Source organism: Trichechus manatus, unplaced genomic scaffold, assembly GCF_000243295.1.
Source record: "Trichechus manatus latirostris isolate Lorelei unplaced genomic scaffold, TriManLat1.0 scaffold00016, whole genome shotgun sequence".
NCBI lineage: Eukaryota > Metazoa > Chordata > Mammalia > Sirenia > Trichechidae > Trichechus > Trichechus manatus.
This window is the reverse complement of record NW_004443952.1, coordinates 8103312-8120880: the sequence shown is the minus strand read 5'-3', so window position 1 is coordinate 8120880 and position 17569 is coordinate 8103312. Positions and strand designations below refer to the sequence as shown.

The window sequence follows — 17569 nt, the reverse complement described above, 5'->3', positions numbered from 1 at the left end:
CACTACTCTTTTTTAAAATCTTTTTTAAAATTTTATTTTGTTGTGGTTGAGAATATACACAGCAAAACATACACCAGTTCAACTGTTTCTACATGTACAATTCAGTGACATTGATTACATTCTTCGAGTTGTGCAACCATTCTTACCCTCCTTTTCTGAGTTGTTCCTCCCCCGTTAACATAAACTTACTGTCTCTTAAGGTTCCTATCTAATCTTTCGAGTTGCTCTTGTCACTTAAATCCTACATAGATAGTTTTTAAAAGAGCATAATGCTCAAGGCAGACATTTTTTACTAGTTAAGCTAAGCTATTGTTTGGCTTTAAGAAGACTTTAGGGAATATTTTCAGTTTAAGGTTTAGAGATTATCTCAGGGCAATAGTTTCAGAGGTTTATCCAACCTTCAAGTCTCCAGGAAGTCTGGAGTCCATGAGAATTTGAAATTCTGTTTCTGTATGTTCCCCCTTTTGATCAAGATTCTTCTGTGGAATCTGATCAAAATGTTCTGCAGTGGTAGCTGGGCACTATCCCGTTCTTCTGATCTCATGGCAAAGGAGGCAGTTGTTCATGGAGGCAATCAGCCACACATTCCATATCTTCCTCCTGTTCCTAACTCTCCTTCTTCTGTTGTTCCAGGCAAATAGAGAGACCAGCTGTTGTGCCTTGGATGGCTGCTTGCAAGCTTTTATGATCCCAGGCAATATGCATCTAACTAGGAGGTGGAACAGAAGCACTAAACACATTACTAGGCCAATTAACTGGGATGTCAAACAGTAGTCTTCTCTAATTTTGGTCTATTTTTCCTCACTTCCTTGCTCGTGAGTCACGTGTGGTTTTATCTTCTCTGTGCTAGGCTTGGCCATGTTAAATTAGACTGTCTAGTTCCAGGCTGACCCTGTGGCCCCATTCACAGTATGGTTTAAGGTCAAGTAACCCTGCCTGTCCTGCCACCAGCGCTGATGAGTGGATTATTCGGTGGCTGGAGTTTGTAATAACCCCTCCTGCACACAGTGTGGTACAAACCACAAAACCCTTCCCCATCAGGACTCCGTGTGAGCCTCCACTGGCCCTGGTGCAGGCAGGGCAGCAATCCATATCATTTGCATTTGGCATTGGAAAAAACTCTGGCTCAGAGAGGGAAAGAACCTGTGTAGGGAAGCATAGCGGGTCTCTGGGGGAAGTCAGTGCTCAAGTGCAGGTCTGTTGTCCTGCTCAAATCCAGTGCAGATCTTGAGACCCTGCCTGGGTCTTTCAGCAAAAGGGCCAGGGCCGGGGCAACACAGACCGTTCTGGGGCTGGTGTCCAGGGCCAGATCAGACTCGGAGCTGAGTAACTTCTTCTTTACATCTGCCCCTCCAGCCCTGTCCTGGGCTCATGCTCCTCCCACTTCTCTCTAAGTGACTCACCGAAGAGGCAGGAAGTGGTTTAAGTCATTATGGTTTGAGTGCTGCCCCAAGGTGCGACTGTGATCAGTGGTCACTTGTGTGGGGGAGTGTTTTTCTGACTCTGCTTGATGAGAAGGGGCACAGGGTGTGCCAAGGGGGCGAATGTGAAACCTTCTGAGCTGAAATTTTTTCCCTGAAGCGTAGCCTTGCGTTGGTGGGGAGCTTCCCCGGGATGTGGCTGGGGTCAGGCCACCTGTTCACCCGAAGCAGCCTCCCTCCCTGGCTGCCAGGGATAGGGGTGGCAGAAGCAGGCAGGGGCCCCAGGACATGGGCTGGGCACCCAGGTCAGGGAGGGCCTGGCCAGTTGCCCAACTGGCTGCAGGAATCCCTTGGAAGGGCCCAGGTATGCCTGGAGCCCGAATGCTCTGGAGTTTGCCTCCTACCTGCTTGCCTCCAAGAATCGCTGAATTTTTAGTTGCCCTGTGTTTTGCTCTCTTCCCTGTTTGATGGGACATGGTAAGACATGTGTACCACCCCCTGGTCAGTGTGAGGGTGTACAGCTGTGTCCTCTTGAAGGGAGTCCTCTTGCCGTTACAGCAGGAGTCCTCTCTTTCCTGGGGGTGGCCGTGTTTCTCCCTCTCTTCTTTTCTCTATTATTTTTTATTAGAATAATTTGTGAGTCGGTAGCCAATCCAGGACTACCTCCTGGATGAGGTGAGGCCTAGGGTTCCCAGAGTCCATTGGGGCACCCCATTAACTCACTTCTCCAAGTGGAGGAATCACAAAAACAAGAACAATGATAACGTAGCAGCATTTATTGCATACTTACCAGGTCCCAGGTACTGTTCATTGATTCCCTGGGTGGCACAAATGGTTAAGTGCTTGACTACTAGCTGAAAGGTTGGCGGTTTGAACCCACCCAGAGGTGCCTCTGAAGACAGGCCTGAGGTGCCTCTGAAGACAGTCCTGGTGATCTGCTTCTGAAAGGTCACAGGCTTGGACACCGTATCAGCGGTTCTGCTTGGCAACACATGGGGTCGCCAGGAGTTGGAATCAACTCAATGGCAACTAACAACAACGGGCACTACTCTATGAGCTTAACTTAGAGCATCTCATTTAATCTCAAGCAACCCAGTGAGCTTGATACTATTATTACAATGGAGGAAATCAAGACTCTGAGGGGTGATGTGAGTCACTCCAGGTCACCGAGCTAGTGAGTGGCAGGGGGGCATGTGAGCACAGTTCTTTACCAAGAACTGGAGCAGCAAGTGCCCGTTCCTTATTTTAGACTGGCTAAGTGAGCCAGGCTGCTCCAGAGCCCTCGGCTGCTAGAGGGCAGACTGATCTGTACTGGGAAAGCCTACTGTCTCTGCTACTGCTGCAGAAGATGGATCTCCAAACTCTTTGCCCATGGGGCCTGGAATGGGTTGGCTGGGCTGGGAGTAGTGGGGACAGTCACAACGGGGAAAGCACTTGCCTTGCTGCATGGGGCAGTCGCTGCTCTGCTCCACTATTCCATGTGGGACTATGGGCCCAGTGAGTAAAATCTGATTTTTCCAGTATGAGAGATTTCCTGATTTTTAAAAGTGTGAAGTCAAACTGATAGGTCTAATTAGGGCCCTGGGCCACCAGATGGGCACTGCTGCCTTAAGTCATACTTGGTGGTTCCCAGCTGTGTCCTAGCCCTAGAGTGGCTTGTTTACTTGTCAGTATCTCTCACTAGAGTGTGAGTGAATCCCTTGAGGCCCGAGACCCATCTGAAGCCTCTGCCTATTCTTAGCACCTTGCGCAAGACCTGGCACATAGTAGATGCTAGAAAATGGTTGTTGGTTGACTGTGTCTGTGTTCCCTGTTTCCATAGACAAGCCTTTGCAGGGCTGATGGAAGTGCTTCACAGCTTCCCATCTCTCTTCCACAGAATCAGGGAGTCCCAGTAAAGGGAAGTCCCACACGGGCCTGGGGAAGAAGTCCCGGCTGATGAAAACGGTGCAGACCATGAAGGGCCATGGGAACTACCAGAACTGCACAGTCATGAGGCCGCACACCCCGCACTCAAGCTACGGCACCTATGTTACCCTGGCCCCCAAGGTCCTGGTGTTCCCCGTCTTCGTTCAGGTAAGCTGGTGGCTGGTCCCAAGGGTTCCCTCAGGAGGAGATGAGAGAGAGGAGGGGCCTATGCCCCAGGACTGAGGGCCCCCTTTTAGGAAAGATAAATACCTTCAGATGCTTGGGATTCTGGGGCTTATACTGAGGGACCAGAGGTTCTAGAAGGAGGAATAGGACAGTGGGGGCAGGGGAGCCCAGCAATAAGAGGGTCCCCTCCCCTTCCCCCTCTTTCCTCTGGGGACAGGGCAGGCACCCTACAACTTCCTACTCCTTGTTGAGTAACCCGTCGATGGCTCATTGTAATGTCGCAGGGCCTGTTTGCTGAGGCTCCTGCCCCCTTGCTCATCCAGCAGTTTGTTGTTTGGAGATGACAGAGGGAGAGCCTTGAGGTCTGGGCATGTCATCCGGTCTCCTTGGTGTTAGCAAACATGTCTGGCCAGTATTAGCTGGTGGCCTGAGATTCTTTTAGATCTTCCTTCTCCTCCTACTTCTTTCTTCTTTCCTTCCTTTCCATCTACCTCACCTTCTCCTAAAATATAACCTTTATTTATTCCACCACCCAGATATAATCAATGTGAACAAACAGATCTTACTGCGCGTTTTATATCCTGCTGCCTTTTTTTTAAACAAAAATTATTGTATCAACATTTCCCATATCATTAAATATTCTTTGAGCCTGTGCTTTGTAGTGGTTGCACACTATTCTATTCTATGGATGTACCATATTTATTTGGAGCTCTGGTGGCTCAGTGGTAAAGAGCTACTGCTGCTAACCAAAAAAGTCAACAGTTTGAATCCACCAGCTGCTCCTTGGAAACCCTACGGTGCAGTTCTGCTCTGTCCTATAGGGTTGCTATGAGTTGGAATTGACTCCACAGCGATGAGTTTGGTTTGGACCATATTTATTTAATCAGTTCTCTATTCAGTTACTTCACATTATGCCTTCTTCTTTTGCTATTGTTAATAACTCTGTGATGAAAATCCTTGTTAATAAATTGCCTCTTTGATCATTTTCCTCGGGAGAGCTTCCCATAACCGAAATGACTGGGTCAAGAATCCTAAACATTTTAAAGTTTCTTTATACATATTGACAAATCGCTTTGAAGGAAAACACTGTTAGTTTATCCTCTCAGCAGCACAGAGGTGACACAGCCCCATGGGATTCATTTGTTACTGGTCCTTCCTTCTCTACGCTCCCTGGCATCCTTTTCTGGGACTGTCACTGTCCAAGTGGATCTTTTTGTTTTCGCTGTTGTTTTCAGCTCTTAAAAAAAAAAAAAAAAATTATCTTACTGTGGTAAAAAGTATATAACAAAGCATTTGCCATTTCAACCATTTTTATGTGCACAATTCAGTGACTTTAGTTACATTCATCGTATTGTGGAACTGGTGCCCAGTGGATCCTACGACTCACTCTGTTAGGATGTAGCCTTATCTCCAGTAGGCGACGCCCCTCTCTCCAGGCAGATGTGTAGGCCGTTGACTTTCTGTTGGACTCATCACTTTCTTAGGCTATAACACAAAAGATCTTGGCATTAATGGGGGTTGTCTTTCATCGTCATTTTGAAATTTTTACAAAAAATTAAAATTAGTTTTAAAAAAAGTTATTAAAACTTTTCAGTTGTGAACTATATAAACCCAAAACAGCATAACCCTTTAGATGGACCATTGAACAAATAATTATGAAGTGACTATCCTCTGAAATGGAGCCCTGGTGGTGCAGTGGTTAAGAGCTCAGCTTCTCATCAAAAGGTCGGCAGTTCAAATCCACCAGCCACTCCTTGGAAACCATACAGGACAGTTCTGCTCTGTCCTGTAGGGTCGCCATGAGTTGGAATTGACTCAGTGGCAATGGGTTTGGTTTGTTCTTTTTCTTTTATCCTCTGAGATAAAGGAATAGACTGTTGCCACCACCTCAGATCCCTTCAGAGAGCTCTTCCTGATCCTAACGCTCTCCCTCCTGACCAGAGGTATTCACTGGCCTGACTTTATGATAACTATTTCGTTGCTTTTCTTTAGTTTTGCCATCCATGTATGCTTCCTTAAATAACGTGTTTTGTTTGACCTCTTTTTGGATGTTATTTAATGAAACCATACTGTATGTTTCCTTTCGGGTCTTGCTTCTTTCACGTCACATTATTTGTAAGATTCATCCAGATTGTTGTGTGTAGCTGATATTTGTTTCATTATCTTTTTTCAAGCACCTTGTTTGGTGTCAGGTACTCAGAAGGCTCATTATGAATCTACATTCATGGGGATAAGCCAGGGCTCAGGGAGCTTTCTCTGGGCTGAACAGGGTGGGCTTGAGGGGAGCTCCTCAGGGAGTCTGAGGCAGAATGATGGGGTGTGGTGAGAGATTTGGGTGAGAATTGGCCCCTGGGGAACTGTTAGCTAAAGCGTGGTATGGATGCAGAGCAGGGACTGGCCTGGACTGGATCTCAAGGCATGAGTGTGGGTCAAGGGCTGGGCAAGAGGCATCCCTGAGAACACGGGCCTGATAGCAGGAACTTTTACGTGAGGCTTGAGCAGAGCAGAGAGTGTGGGGGCTGGGCGGGCCCAGGAGCCAGGGGGAGGAGGGTGAGGGAGTGCAGAGGGCCTAAACATGTGGTTGGACTTCCTGCCAGAGAGCACAGCTCTCACAGCAAGGGTTGGTGGGGAAGGTGGCAGCAGCAGTTAAGCACAGGACAAGAGCGTCTGTCTTTCTGTTTCCATTTTGGGTGTTATGTGTGAGGGGGCATGTGGGTTCTAGGGGAGGAGAGGCGGGGCAGGGGAGGAGGGGCTGGTGGGCTTCCCTCTGTTGAGAGGGTTCTCTGTGGCTGGTTCGACAAGCTGCCTCCTCCCTCCCCATACCGTCTCCACCAGGCCTCTTTGAACTGCCCACTCAGCTCCAGCCTTGCTTTGTTTTCAGCCTTTAGATCTCTGTAACCCAGCCCGGACCCTCCTGTTGTCAGAGGAGCTGCTGCTGTACGAGGGGAGGAACAAGGCCGCCGAGGTAAGACTCACATGGTCTTTTCCCAGGTGGGATTTCCTGGTGGGTCCACTGGCCATCCTTCAGGCCCCTAACTTTTCTCTCTTCCTGATGGTCTTAGAATTATACAATCTCAGGGTAGAGGGGACCGGAAAGGTCTTCCAACCCCACCTCCCATGCCCTCCTTACCAAATAGCCACCCAACTTTTTCTTGTATGCTTCTAGTGATAGGGAACTCATCACCTCTCAAAGCTGTTCAGTCCATCTTTGATGATTAGAAAGTTTTTCTAGCCCTTAAAGACATCGTGTTGTTTCTCCCCACTTCCTCCAAGGAGCAGAAGAGATGGCAGTTCACCTCAGCTGTGATGGGTAACTTTGTGGGTGAGAAGATTAAAACTGTTAGCCAAAGAGAATTTTTAGAGGGGCATCCGTTATCCAGGTTTTCTGGGTCTGTAACCCAGATCCCAAATCCTCTTCTCAGGGGTCATCTATGATTTCTCCTGGGCTCTAGCTCTGTTGACAAGGGAGTGGAGGGAGGGGCTGTGCCATTCTTCTGGGTGCTGGCCCTTGCTTATCTCTAACTGGGGGAACTTCACTCACAGACACAATCCCCAGAGCTGGCCAGGTTCCAGCTCAGTCGCATGAGTTTAAGTCTACTTGAGAACAGAAGTTGGAGCCCTGGGATCCTCCTGGGCCCCTGGGGGCCCTGTGGGTGAGGGTACGGTGTTTGCTGCAGATCAGGCCCTAACTCAGAGCCGGCAGCTTGGGTAACTTGGAGGTAGGAAGCCTATAGCCAGTTCCAGCTCTGCTGCTGGCTCATTCGTGACTTTCCCCTTCTTCCTCAGTCTTCCTATCTGAACAATGGGTCTGTATGTATTTGAGGCAGCGAGGGTGAGATCTGAGGTTGGCTAATCTCTAAGGGCCTTTTTCTACCTTGCCGTTTGTATGATTATGACTAAAGCAGGAGGCTGGTTTGGCTTCGTTTTTTAAACAAGTAGACCGGAACTCATGTACGCTAAATGAACATTGTCTGTTTTGAGAAAGCTCCCTGGGAAGGCTATGCATATTTCTACCACACTGGCATTGCTTACTATGTTCTGGACCTCCTCTTTGGGAACTTCCTTAGGAACTTGGCATATTTTCTGAATTGCCTCCATGGGAGTAAAACTTCATCTGTTGAGGGAGGTTTGAGTTTTAGGAACAAGAAGTCATTTGGAGCTATGTTTGGAGCCCTACTCTGTCCTATAGTCGCTATGAGTCGGAATTGACTCGATGGCAGTGGGTTGGTGAATAAGGTTTGTGATGGAGCTAAGTCAGGTGGCCAACGGTCAGTAAGTCAGGTGTGGCTATAAATTCACAAGACTCATAAAAATGGCTGTTAGAAATGGCAGTCATGCTGAAATGTATACACATGCCTAATTTTGTTCTTTTAGCTGACCACTAACCATTTAGTCTGCAAATGTTCAGCACCTACTGTTTATCTTCACTGTGCATGCAGTTTACATACTAGACCCCAGTGAGCTCTTGCAGCTCTTGCAGCTCCATAAGATAGGCATGGTTGTCCCTACTCTATAGATGAGGAACTTGAGGCTCTAGTGGGATTAACTGCGACCTGAGAGTCTCAAGGTTCATAAGGGATAGAGCCAGGATTAGTACACAGATCTGTCTTGACTCAGCAGTGCCTTCCATTATCCCATGCTGCCTCTGGCATGTTTGTTTAAAAACACAAACACGAGCTGAAGCCATAACTGGTTACAGTTACAATCTGTCCAAAAAATCTTTGCATAGTGGATCTTTGGAGCCTTAGAACTAAGAGACATCCCTTTAAAGATTGAAGGAAGTGATCTGAAGACAAATTAAATACACACATTTCTTTTTCTTGAAGTATGATAGGAACCAAATATGTAGATATTGGTACTCTATCATGTTACTCAGGCCAAAATATAAACGAATTTAAGAAAGGTTTGGATACATTCATAGACTCTCAGTGTTGATTGGGCCCTCAGAAGCCATCTATTCTAATTGCCTGCTTCTAACATCCCTAGAAGGAGCCCAGGTGGCACAATGGTTAAGCGCTCAGCTGCTAACTGAAAGGTTGGTGGTTCAAATCTACCAGCGGCTCCATGGGGAAAAGTCCTGGCGATCTGCTCCTGTAAAGATTACAGCCTAAGAAACCCTTTGGGGGCAGTTCTACTCTGTCATATAGGGTTGCTGTGAGTTGAATTGACTCGATGGCACACAACACCAATAACATTCGCAGCTGATGGTTTTCCAGCCTGTGCTTGAATACGCAGTGGCAGCAACTCCAGGCAGCCAGTTTTGTTGCTGGAGAGGACCAAATCGTAGAAGGTTCTTTACCCTAAACAGAAATCTTTATTCCTGCAATGTTCCCCCTTGGTTCTTTGTCCCATCTCTTCTCTGGGCATGGTCAAGTTTGCTAGTGTCTGTGAACTGATTCAGTCCCACACCATGAACTGTCCTCATTGCCCTGTCTCCTAAAAGTCACAAATGTCTTTAATGCACCCTGAGATTACATCAACATTTTGGAGCAGCCTCATTTGTACGTTCAAGCTTCTGCAACGTAGCTAGGCCCTGTGCTAGGCTCCAGGGATATGATGGGGTACAAGACAGACACACCCTCACTTTAAACCCTGACTGATTGAGTTTACTATTAACTAAGGCGCCAAGGTCTTTTCTGCAAACTCTGCCCTTGGCCAGATTCCAGGGAGGAAGCTTGATTAGCAGCCACTTGGGAGAAGTGAACCTCCAAGTTGCAAAGATTCCCTAACAGAGTGATCCCTCAACCCTTGACCCTTTGGGAAACCAGATGTGTCCCTGGAGCAAGTGTGGAGAAGACACGGGGCAGCCCACGGGGCCCATTGTGGAAGGCAGCAGGTAAATGGGCCATAGAGATGACATCACTTTACTATGGGCTGCTGTGCTCTTGCTGGGGCAAGGCCGGCAAGATGCTGGTGAGATGGGGAGGGCACCCCCTGCCCTCCACTGGCTCGCTTGCCCCCTCTGCCCTGCCTCCAGCTGTGTGCCAGCTCTGTCCTTTCCCTGACCAGACCTTTGGGGAAATTCTTCATTCATGCCTTAATCACTTCCTGTCTAGACCGCTTTCTCAGTTCTGGGAATCTGGGCCAGAGGAGTGGCCTGGGGCTTTTCTCACCTTGCTCTTCGCTCCTCCCCACCTGCCAGCCATCCAGCCCTCTCTGGGCCTGGCCCATCTTTTTGATTTTCTAGGCTCTTGATAAACCATCTCCTCCAACTTTTTCCTGCCAGCTTCCTAGTGGATCTTTAGGAGGCCGCCAGATTTCCCTTGAGTGGGGGAGATAGGCTGGGGGAGCTGGAGGGTTTGCATTGGTTACTTGCTGCTTTAGAACCTTTCCTTTTCCATTGCTTGGATTTTGAAGTCCTCTCTTCCGACAATCAACCCCTCAAATCCTTCTGAGCTCTTGGATCATTTTCTTCTCCTCTCTTAACTTCATTAATATTTTTCCTTTCCCTCCTTTTGTCCTCTTTTTTGGTCCCAGTTTAGATTCTTTCACATTCAGGGATGGGATGGCTGTAGGCATATTGCTACTCTATATAGTGCGAGCTTTAGGGTCATCTAGAACTGGGTAATGGTCTCTGGCTGTGTGGCTTTGGACAGGTTGCTTAACCTCTCTGAGTTATAGGATCCTCATCTGTAAAGGAAGGCAGTGATGTTATTTACAGTGAGGATCCACTGAGCAGAAAGTAAGTGCTCAACAAATGGAGGCTTCTGCTGGGCTGTGGTGGGAAGGGTGTTGGATAAGGTCATCACCAGGGCCCCTTCCAGCCCAGGGTCCCAGTGCCCTAGAGTTTGGACCCCATTGAGAAGCCAGAACCACCGAGAGCCTCCTGCTCAGGAACGTCCCCCTATTGTCTCTGTAGCTCAGATTATCTCAAACCTCTCTGTTTGTGCTACCCTCAGGAAGACAGATGGTCCTTCAAAAAAAATGTATATATATTTTAAATTACAAAAGTAACAGTCTCATTGCAAAAATGAAAATTAAACAGAAGTGTAAAAAGTAAAATCCCACTCCCCAGAGAAAACCACGTGGAGGGTGTGGTGAGTATCTTTAAAAAGTACATAAATACAGGTCTATAGTTTTGTTTCACAAAATCGCATTTTAATATGAGTGTTTTTCCACTTTTTACTATTTTGACTTATGAGGGACAGATTTCCATTTCTGCCCACATGTTGTTGTTGGGTGCCATCAGGTTGATTTCAACTCATAGCAACCCTGTGTGACAGAGTAGAACTGCCCCATAGGGTTTTCTAGGTTGTAATCTTTATGGAAGCAGATTGCCAGGTCTTTCTCCTGCGGAGCCTCTGGATGGGTTTGAACTGCCAACCATTTGGTTAGCAGCTGAGCACTTAACCCTTTGCACCAAAGGGGCTCCTTTCTTTATTCTTTTAATAGTTATGTAAGATTCTACCATATGAAGGTTAAAAAACAAACCAACAAACTGTTACTGTCGAATCGATTCCGACTCATAGTGACCCTATAGGACAGAGTAGAAATGCCCCATACGGTTTCCAAAGAGCGGCTGGTGGATTCGAACTGCCAACTTTTTGTAGTGTAATTTATTTTGTTCCTCCTCTCTTAGTGATCGTTTATGTTATTTTCTTTTTTTATTATAAGAATGCTGCTGGGAACATCCTTACATGTTCATATTTATATATCCTTGTAAGTGTTTCTGTAGAATAGAGTCTTAAAAGTGGAGTTGTTGGGCCATCTTGGTAGCTAAATGTCAACACGTTGACTTTGTAAAGTTCAGCAACAATCCAACACACACTCACTGTGCCCCTTAGTACATGCAAAACACTTGTCACTTCTTACTTCAGAAGAGAGGAAGTGTCAGGTTCACATAATTAAAAGAAAATTTCACATCATTAATAATATTTTGTTTTCTTTGGAGAATCTAAGATTGGATTTTATTGCTTTTAACTAAAGGCCACTGCAGAATTTACAAAACAAAGAACAGTGTAATCTTTAGAAGCATGAGAGGATCAAATGGATCTTTTCTCCCAAGTGGATTTTTTTTCCGAGTGGATTTTTTTAACATAAAAATATGCTGAGCATACCTGTTGGTTTACCTATGATGTCTAAAAATAGCTTTCACCTTTATTTTTGGAGCAGCTAGTACATAAAAGATCAAAGTTATGTACATGTCTGTATTGGAGCATAAGTAACTTGCTTTTTCTTCAGCTGATCTCGTGTTAATGTAGTTAAAATCATCTGCAAGGAATTTAGTAATAATACCTCACATTTCATGATGCTTCACTTCTCAGTGTACAAAGAGCTTGTGAAAGAAGACCCTGAGAAATCCAGGCAGGGACTCTCACTGCTGTTTGTACAGATGAGGAAACTGAGGTTGACAGGGCTTAAGGGAACTTACAATTTTTCTTGGCTAGTTAGTGGCAGAGCTTAGATAGGAGCCTCCTGACTTTTGACTCCAAGTCCAGTGTTCTTTCAACCAGACGCTTAAAGTAGAATAAAAGCAAATGTGGAACATTCTATAGTTCAAGGGTAGCTCCAAGCCCAGGGTGCTGGGCTAGAGACTCCAGGGTCATTTGGTCAAATAGGTGGACCTGTGAGGGCATCAGGTTATAGGGAGGCTTGTAGAGGCTGTCTGCTGTGAAAGGTGAGGGTTGTTTATTTTTCTGTGTATTTTTTCCTACTTTGAGATGTTGGAGGAGCAGAGGCAGTCTGGACTGCATGTCAGGTCTCTGCTCTGGGCTGAGGCCACACTGAAAGTCTGTTCCTGGTTCTGCCCGAGATGACAAGGACATGTTTTGCAGACTTCCAGGGGAGGTGGTGGCTCCTGGCCTCCAGGGAACAGTGGAGCAGCCAGGCTCTTCCACTGCCCTCTTCTCCCCCACCCCACTCCCCACCCAAAGCACAGCCACTTTGAGCCTTTTAGCAGGAGGCTGAGAAAACAAAGGTCCTGTAACAGAGTAAGGATTTCGTTCTTGTCATCAATTGACACATATTACTGAGTACTGCACCACTCCCCGCCCCCACCAAATACTCACATTGGAATGAGTCCTATAGCATAAGAAATCAATGGGACTTGGATTGTCTGAGGTAGAGAGGGGGACAAAGAGGAAGGGACTGGGTAGTGTGCGTGTGTGTGTTCCATTCTGTTTGCTGTCTCCTGGCACAGGTGACGCTGTTTGCCTATTCGGACCTGCTGCTGTTCACCAAGGAGGACGAGCCAGGCCGCTGCAACGTCCTGAGGAACCCCCTCTACCTCCAGAGTGTGAAGCTGCAGGAAGGTGAGTAAAGGCCTGAGATGCCTTGGGCTCCCTCCCCACTGGCCACCGGCTCTGGGCAGCATGAATGCCGAGGTTGAGTGCCCCTCTGCCAGCTGTCAGTGGGGCATTTGATCCTCACAGGACAGGAGAATCTGTCTTTGTTTCCATCTTGGGTGTTGTATGTGATGGGTGTGTGGGCTCTTGCGGGCTCTGGCAGTGGTGCTAGGCTCTGTGCCTGGACTGGTAGGTCCTCAGACACTGACATTCCATTCTAGGCTGATAAGCCTCTCTATACACCCTAATCTTCGCTGGGAAGTTTCTGTTCCAGAGATGTTCCAGCGAGGCAGTGGAGTAGAGTGGGAAGAGCTTTGGACTCAGACCTGTGTTCAAATCTTGGCCCAACCCCTCACTACCTATGTGACCTGGGGCAAGTTACTTAATCTCTTTGGGCCTGTTTCCTCATGTGTGAGTGGGGATAATAATAGTATCTCAAAAGATTGTTGTGAAGATTAAATTAAGTCATCTATGCAAAGTGCCCGGCACACAACAGATGCCCAGTAAATGCTGGGTGCCACCTGGATGAGGGACCGCTGCTCCTTCTTCACCCAGATGTACTGCCCTGGCGGAGTCGAGGGAGCTGGAGCATGTGGGCTGATGAGCAGTGGGATGTGGGAGCATGAAGTGAATTCCAAACTTTCCATCATGCCCTCCTACACTCGGGGAACGGGAAGCCAGCTGGGAGTATCTGTCGAGTGGTTTAGTTTGGCGCCTGAGGTCTCCGCTGAGAGGGGCTCGATTTCCTCTCCCAGATTATGAAAACAACAACAGACCTGTTTGAGCATGGTGACAGGGGCAGGGAGGAAAATATTACCCAGTGAAAGAATTCTGTTTTGACGGTTTTTGCTCCAGGAAAACTTCCTGACTGTTTGCAAACCCATCCTGTGTGCTCGGTGCCCTGGCCGTTCTTCCTCCTTGGAAAACCAGCCAGTGTGAGAAACTTCTCACTTGCGTCCCTACAGGAAGTCGCTTACAACTTCTTCTTCTGTGGCTCTGACTTTCTCCTGCCCACTGACTGACCAGGGTGGCTGCTGAGAGGAAAAGCAAGTCAACTTACTCTGGCCAACCTGTGCCTCTGGTGGGCTTAGTCTGACCAAGGACAGGGCTGAGGGACAGTCCTCTGAGTGCCATCAGGGCTCCCACCAGGTGCTCCCCTGTGCCTGCTGGAAGGAGAGCTGGGTAGAGCTACCAAGGACTCTGCCCTTGGCTTTGCTGCCACCTGCCTGCCTCGCCTCGCCCCTGCCCCTCCCTCGGTCCTTCACACCAGCTTCCCCCACTTTCACACGCACACTCCCATTCCCCCTCCCTCCCACACTGCCTCCCACACACACTCACACACACTCACACTGCCCAGTCCCTTCCTGTCTGTCCCTCTCTCTCCAGCTCAGACAATCTAAGTCCCATTGATTTATGTGCTAGGACCCACTCAAATTTGAGGAGTACTGGGGTGGGAGCAGTACTCAGTAATATGTGTTGAGTGATAACAAGAACAGAACCGTTATTCTGTTGCTCTGATTCCCAGGTCTGGGTCCGCGAGCCCAGGAGCCTAAAAGAAGGGAGGCTCAAAGTGGCTGTGCTTTGAGGGGAGAGTGGGGTGAGGGAGAAGAGAGCAGTGGAAGAGCCAAGGGTAGAAGCTGGGAGTTTAAGGGTCTAGGCTTGGCTTGGCTACTAACATGTTGTGTGACTTCAGCTGGTCCTGTCATTTTTGGGGGCTTCAGTTTCTCTGACTATGAAATAAGGGTTGGGTCAACCTTTATATTCCCTCCCAGCTCTGACATCCCTGGATGGACCCCAGTGCCAGGGTTGCTGAGAGAAGTAGAACAGCACCCTTACCGTCCTGCCCCCACCCCTCAGGGGGCCCTGGACTAGGGATTGTCTTAACCTTCCCCTTCTGGAACCCCCAGACCTCCGCTCCATCCTCCACTGGCTGGTGACAGTCAGGGTTGGCTGTGTGGGGCCTGGAGGTGTTGCAGAATAACCCTCCAGATGCCGAGCTGCCTGTGATCAGCAGCCTTGTGCAGGCATGGCTTCTTGGTCTAGGACCACTTCCTCTCCCCACAGATGGTGGGTAAGCTAGATGAGGGCTGAGGGTGGCCAAGGCCAGCCCTCCTCAGGAGAGATGACCACAGCCTTTAGAGCTTGTTGGGTAGGTGTGGGAGAAGGGTATATATGTGTGTGTGTGTGTGCCTGCCCTGGGTTTGTTGGGCAGGCAGTTTGGGGCAGACAAATTGTTTTGCCTTCCCTAGCAGTGGTAGTAAGGAGCCCGGGTGGTGCAATGGTTAAAGAGTTTGGCTGCTAACTTAAAGGTCGGCAGTTCAAACCCATCAGCGGCTCCTCTGGAGAAAAATGTGGCAGTCTGCTTTTGTAAAGATTAGCCTTGGTAACCCTGTAGGGGCAGTTCTACTCTGTCCTATAGGGTAGCTATGAGTCGGAATCAAATTGACTTGATGGCAGTGGGTTTAGCAATGTCAGTCAGCAAACACAGGGAATGTGGCTCACCTGAGAGCTTCTGCGAGTGAAGGATATGGCTGAGTGATACTGAGCCCTCAAGGTGCACATTCCAATGCTTAGACTTCTTTCCAGGCATTAAAGGTGCCCTTGCTTCTCCCTCCCCTACTTCCCTGAGACAGGCCTGTGGGTCTCACAGGAGTCTGGTGACCCCTTCTCCTGCAGTTGGAGTTGGAGCTGCAGGACCCAGTGTTCTGAGTCCTGGTGCCCGATTTGCTGCCTGCCTCTCCTGTGCCCCCAGAGACCCGCGGCTGCAGCAAGGGCCTGAGTGAGGCTTTTAAAAGATGCATTTGGGGCCTCAGCTGGAGCTTCTGTTGGCAGAATGGCCTCTGATTAACACTGCTCACGACTCCTAGGTTTCTTGTTTGTCTCTTTCAAATTGGCATGTGTGGAGAGTTCAAGTTGGGGCAAAGAAGATGGTAAACAAGGAACACACCCAGCCTTTCCTGCTGGCTGGGGCTGGTGAGGCCTGCTCCCTGGCAGAGGAAATCTGCCCCACCCCAGAACCAAAGTCTCTCTGTGTGACTTGTCTGAAGGGTCCTTAGCTCCTCTGACCGAGAGTACTCGCAGGACCTACCTAGCATGGGGCACAGAACATCCTGGGTGCCCACTGAATGTCTGTTGGATGAATGAATGAAAGACCGAAAGGAGACCAGAAGCACTGCCTCAGCTCGGGAGCTGGGGTGCACCCCTCCTGCAGGACTCCTGGCTGGGTGGCCACTTAAACTCTGCCTGCCCTCCTCCTGCCCAGCCTCCCCCAGGCTTCAGAGGGGCTGGATGGCAGTGTAATGGGAACAGGCGGAGAGCTGGCGCTAACATCTCCGGTCAGCCAGGGCCCATTGTGGTCTCTTCCTGCCACTGCCGCCTGCTAGCTTTGTGGCTCTTTGTGTTTCTGCCTCCCAGGCGTCCAGTGACCCACCCACAGCATGTCTTCCTGGCCTGCTCCCATCTCTCAGGAGTGGCCTGGAAATGTCCAGCTGATTCTTGGGCTCTCCACCCACCCCGGGGAGCCAGGTGTCCAGTCTTGGGAACTCAGCTGCTTAGGTTTTGGCTGCTGGAACCCTTGGAGTTAAATCTTAGGCAGCATTTTCTGAGCACCTCCTCAGAGCCCACCTCAGTGCTGGCCACTGGGCAATGGCAGTGGAGGAGACACATTTGCAGCCCTGTGGAGCTCATAGCCTGGGGGAATGACAGATAAGTAAACTGGTAGAGGTAGACGAAGTGTGACGCTGTGGTCAGGAACACAGGCTTTGGAGGCAGATAGTCCTGGCTTTAAATCTCAGCTCTGCCACTTACTTATTGTATGACTTGTACAAGCTGTTTTCCCTCCCTGGGCCTCAGCTTCCGTATCTGGGGAATGGAGACAACAACCTACCTGGCTTGTCTCCCAGTGGAGAGGGCTTGGTGAATGGTTGAGTTTGAGATTCTAGACCAGGGGTGAGAGGGCTCCAAAACACACAGAGGGGTCAGACTTGGGCGAAGCCATCTTTCAACTCCACCCAGCTCCCCTCTTCAATGAAGAGGATCCTCTCTTCATTGGCCCATGCGTTCCTTGGTGGGAAGCAAGGCCCACTCTGGAATCAAATGCACCCTTGTTGAATTTCAAAATGGCAAAGGCAGTTGTACTGCTTAAAGGAAAAGCCAAGTGTCTGCTGTCTTGGTGTCTCTTTTCTTCTACATGAGCCCCCAATTCCCACAAACTCTGATTCAGTCATCTCCTGCCTTAGGGTAGGGATTCTGCCTTATCTCCTGCTGGAGGAGGATGGAGCAGCGATGGTCCCTCCCAGCTGCCTCCCAGATGGAGAGGGCTTGGCCAATGATTGGGTTTGGGATCCTAGGCCAGGGGTGTGAAGACTCTAGGGAAACACACAGAGGGGTCAGATCTGGGCCGGGAGGTCATCTCTGGGCTCCTCTCAGCGTATGAGTGGGGTCCCTCCCTGCCGCCCACACATTCCTAGTTGCATAGCAAAGCCCACACAGGAACTAAACAGCTCCATGTTGAATTTCAAAATAGCTGAGGCAGTTGGATTATTTAAAGGGAAAACCTAAATGTCTGCTGCCTGGATGTCCCTCACTGCAAGGATCATGGAAAGGAGGAGGCCTCCTGGCGTACGATGGCTCCCTGCTCCTGGCTACCTCTCATGGAGATAGGAGTACAGCATTCCTTGGGGCCAGGCTGACCTACAGACAAGGGCCTGATAACTGTGCATCACCTCGTTTATTTATCTAGTGGCCTTTGCTCCAGGGGTTTCTCTGTCC

General features: G+C 48.9%; 1 protein-coding gene across 4 annotated transcripts in view; it reads left to right on the top strand.

The window, feature by feature from the left end:
• The window catches only part of RGS3 (regulator of G protein signaling 3), a 96701-nt gene that overhangs the window by 10743 nt on the left and 68389 nt on the right, over positions 1-17569 (top strand). For 3 of the 4 annotated variants that reach the window (XM_004372139.1, XM_004372137.1, XM_023727364.1), the window contains exons 6-8: positions 3301-3497; positions 6397-6480; positions 12655-12766. In XM_004372139.1, coding sequence (XP_004372196.1) covers positions 3301-3497; positions 6397-6480; positions 12655-12766 — 393 coding nt within the window. Of the gene's footprint in view, positions 1-3300; positions 3498-6138; positions 6161-6396; positions 6481-12654; positions 12767-17569 lie in introns of those variants that run through there. The other variant, XM_023727363.1, reaches the window with a different exon arrangement.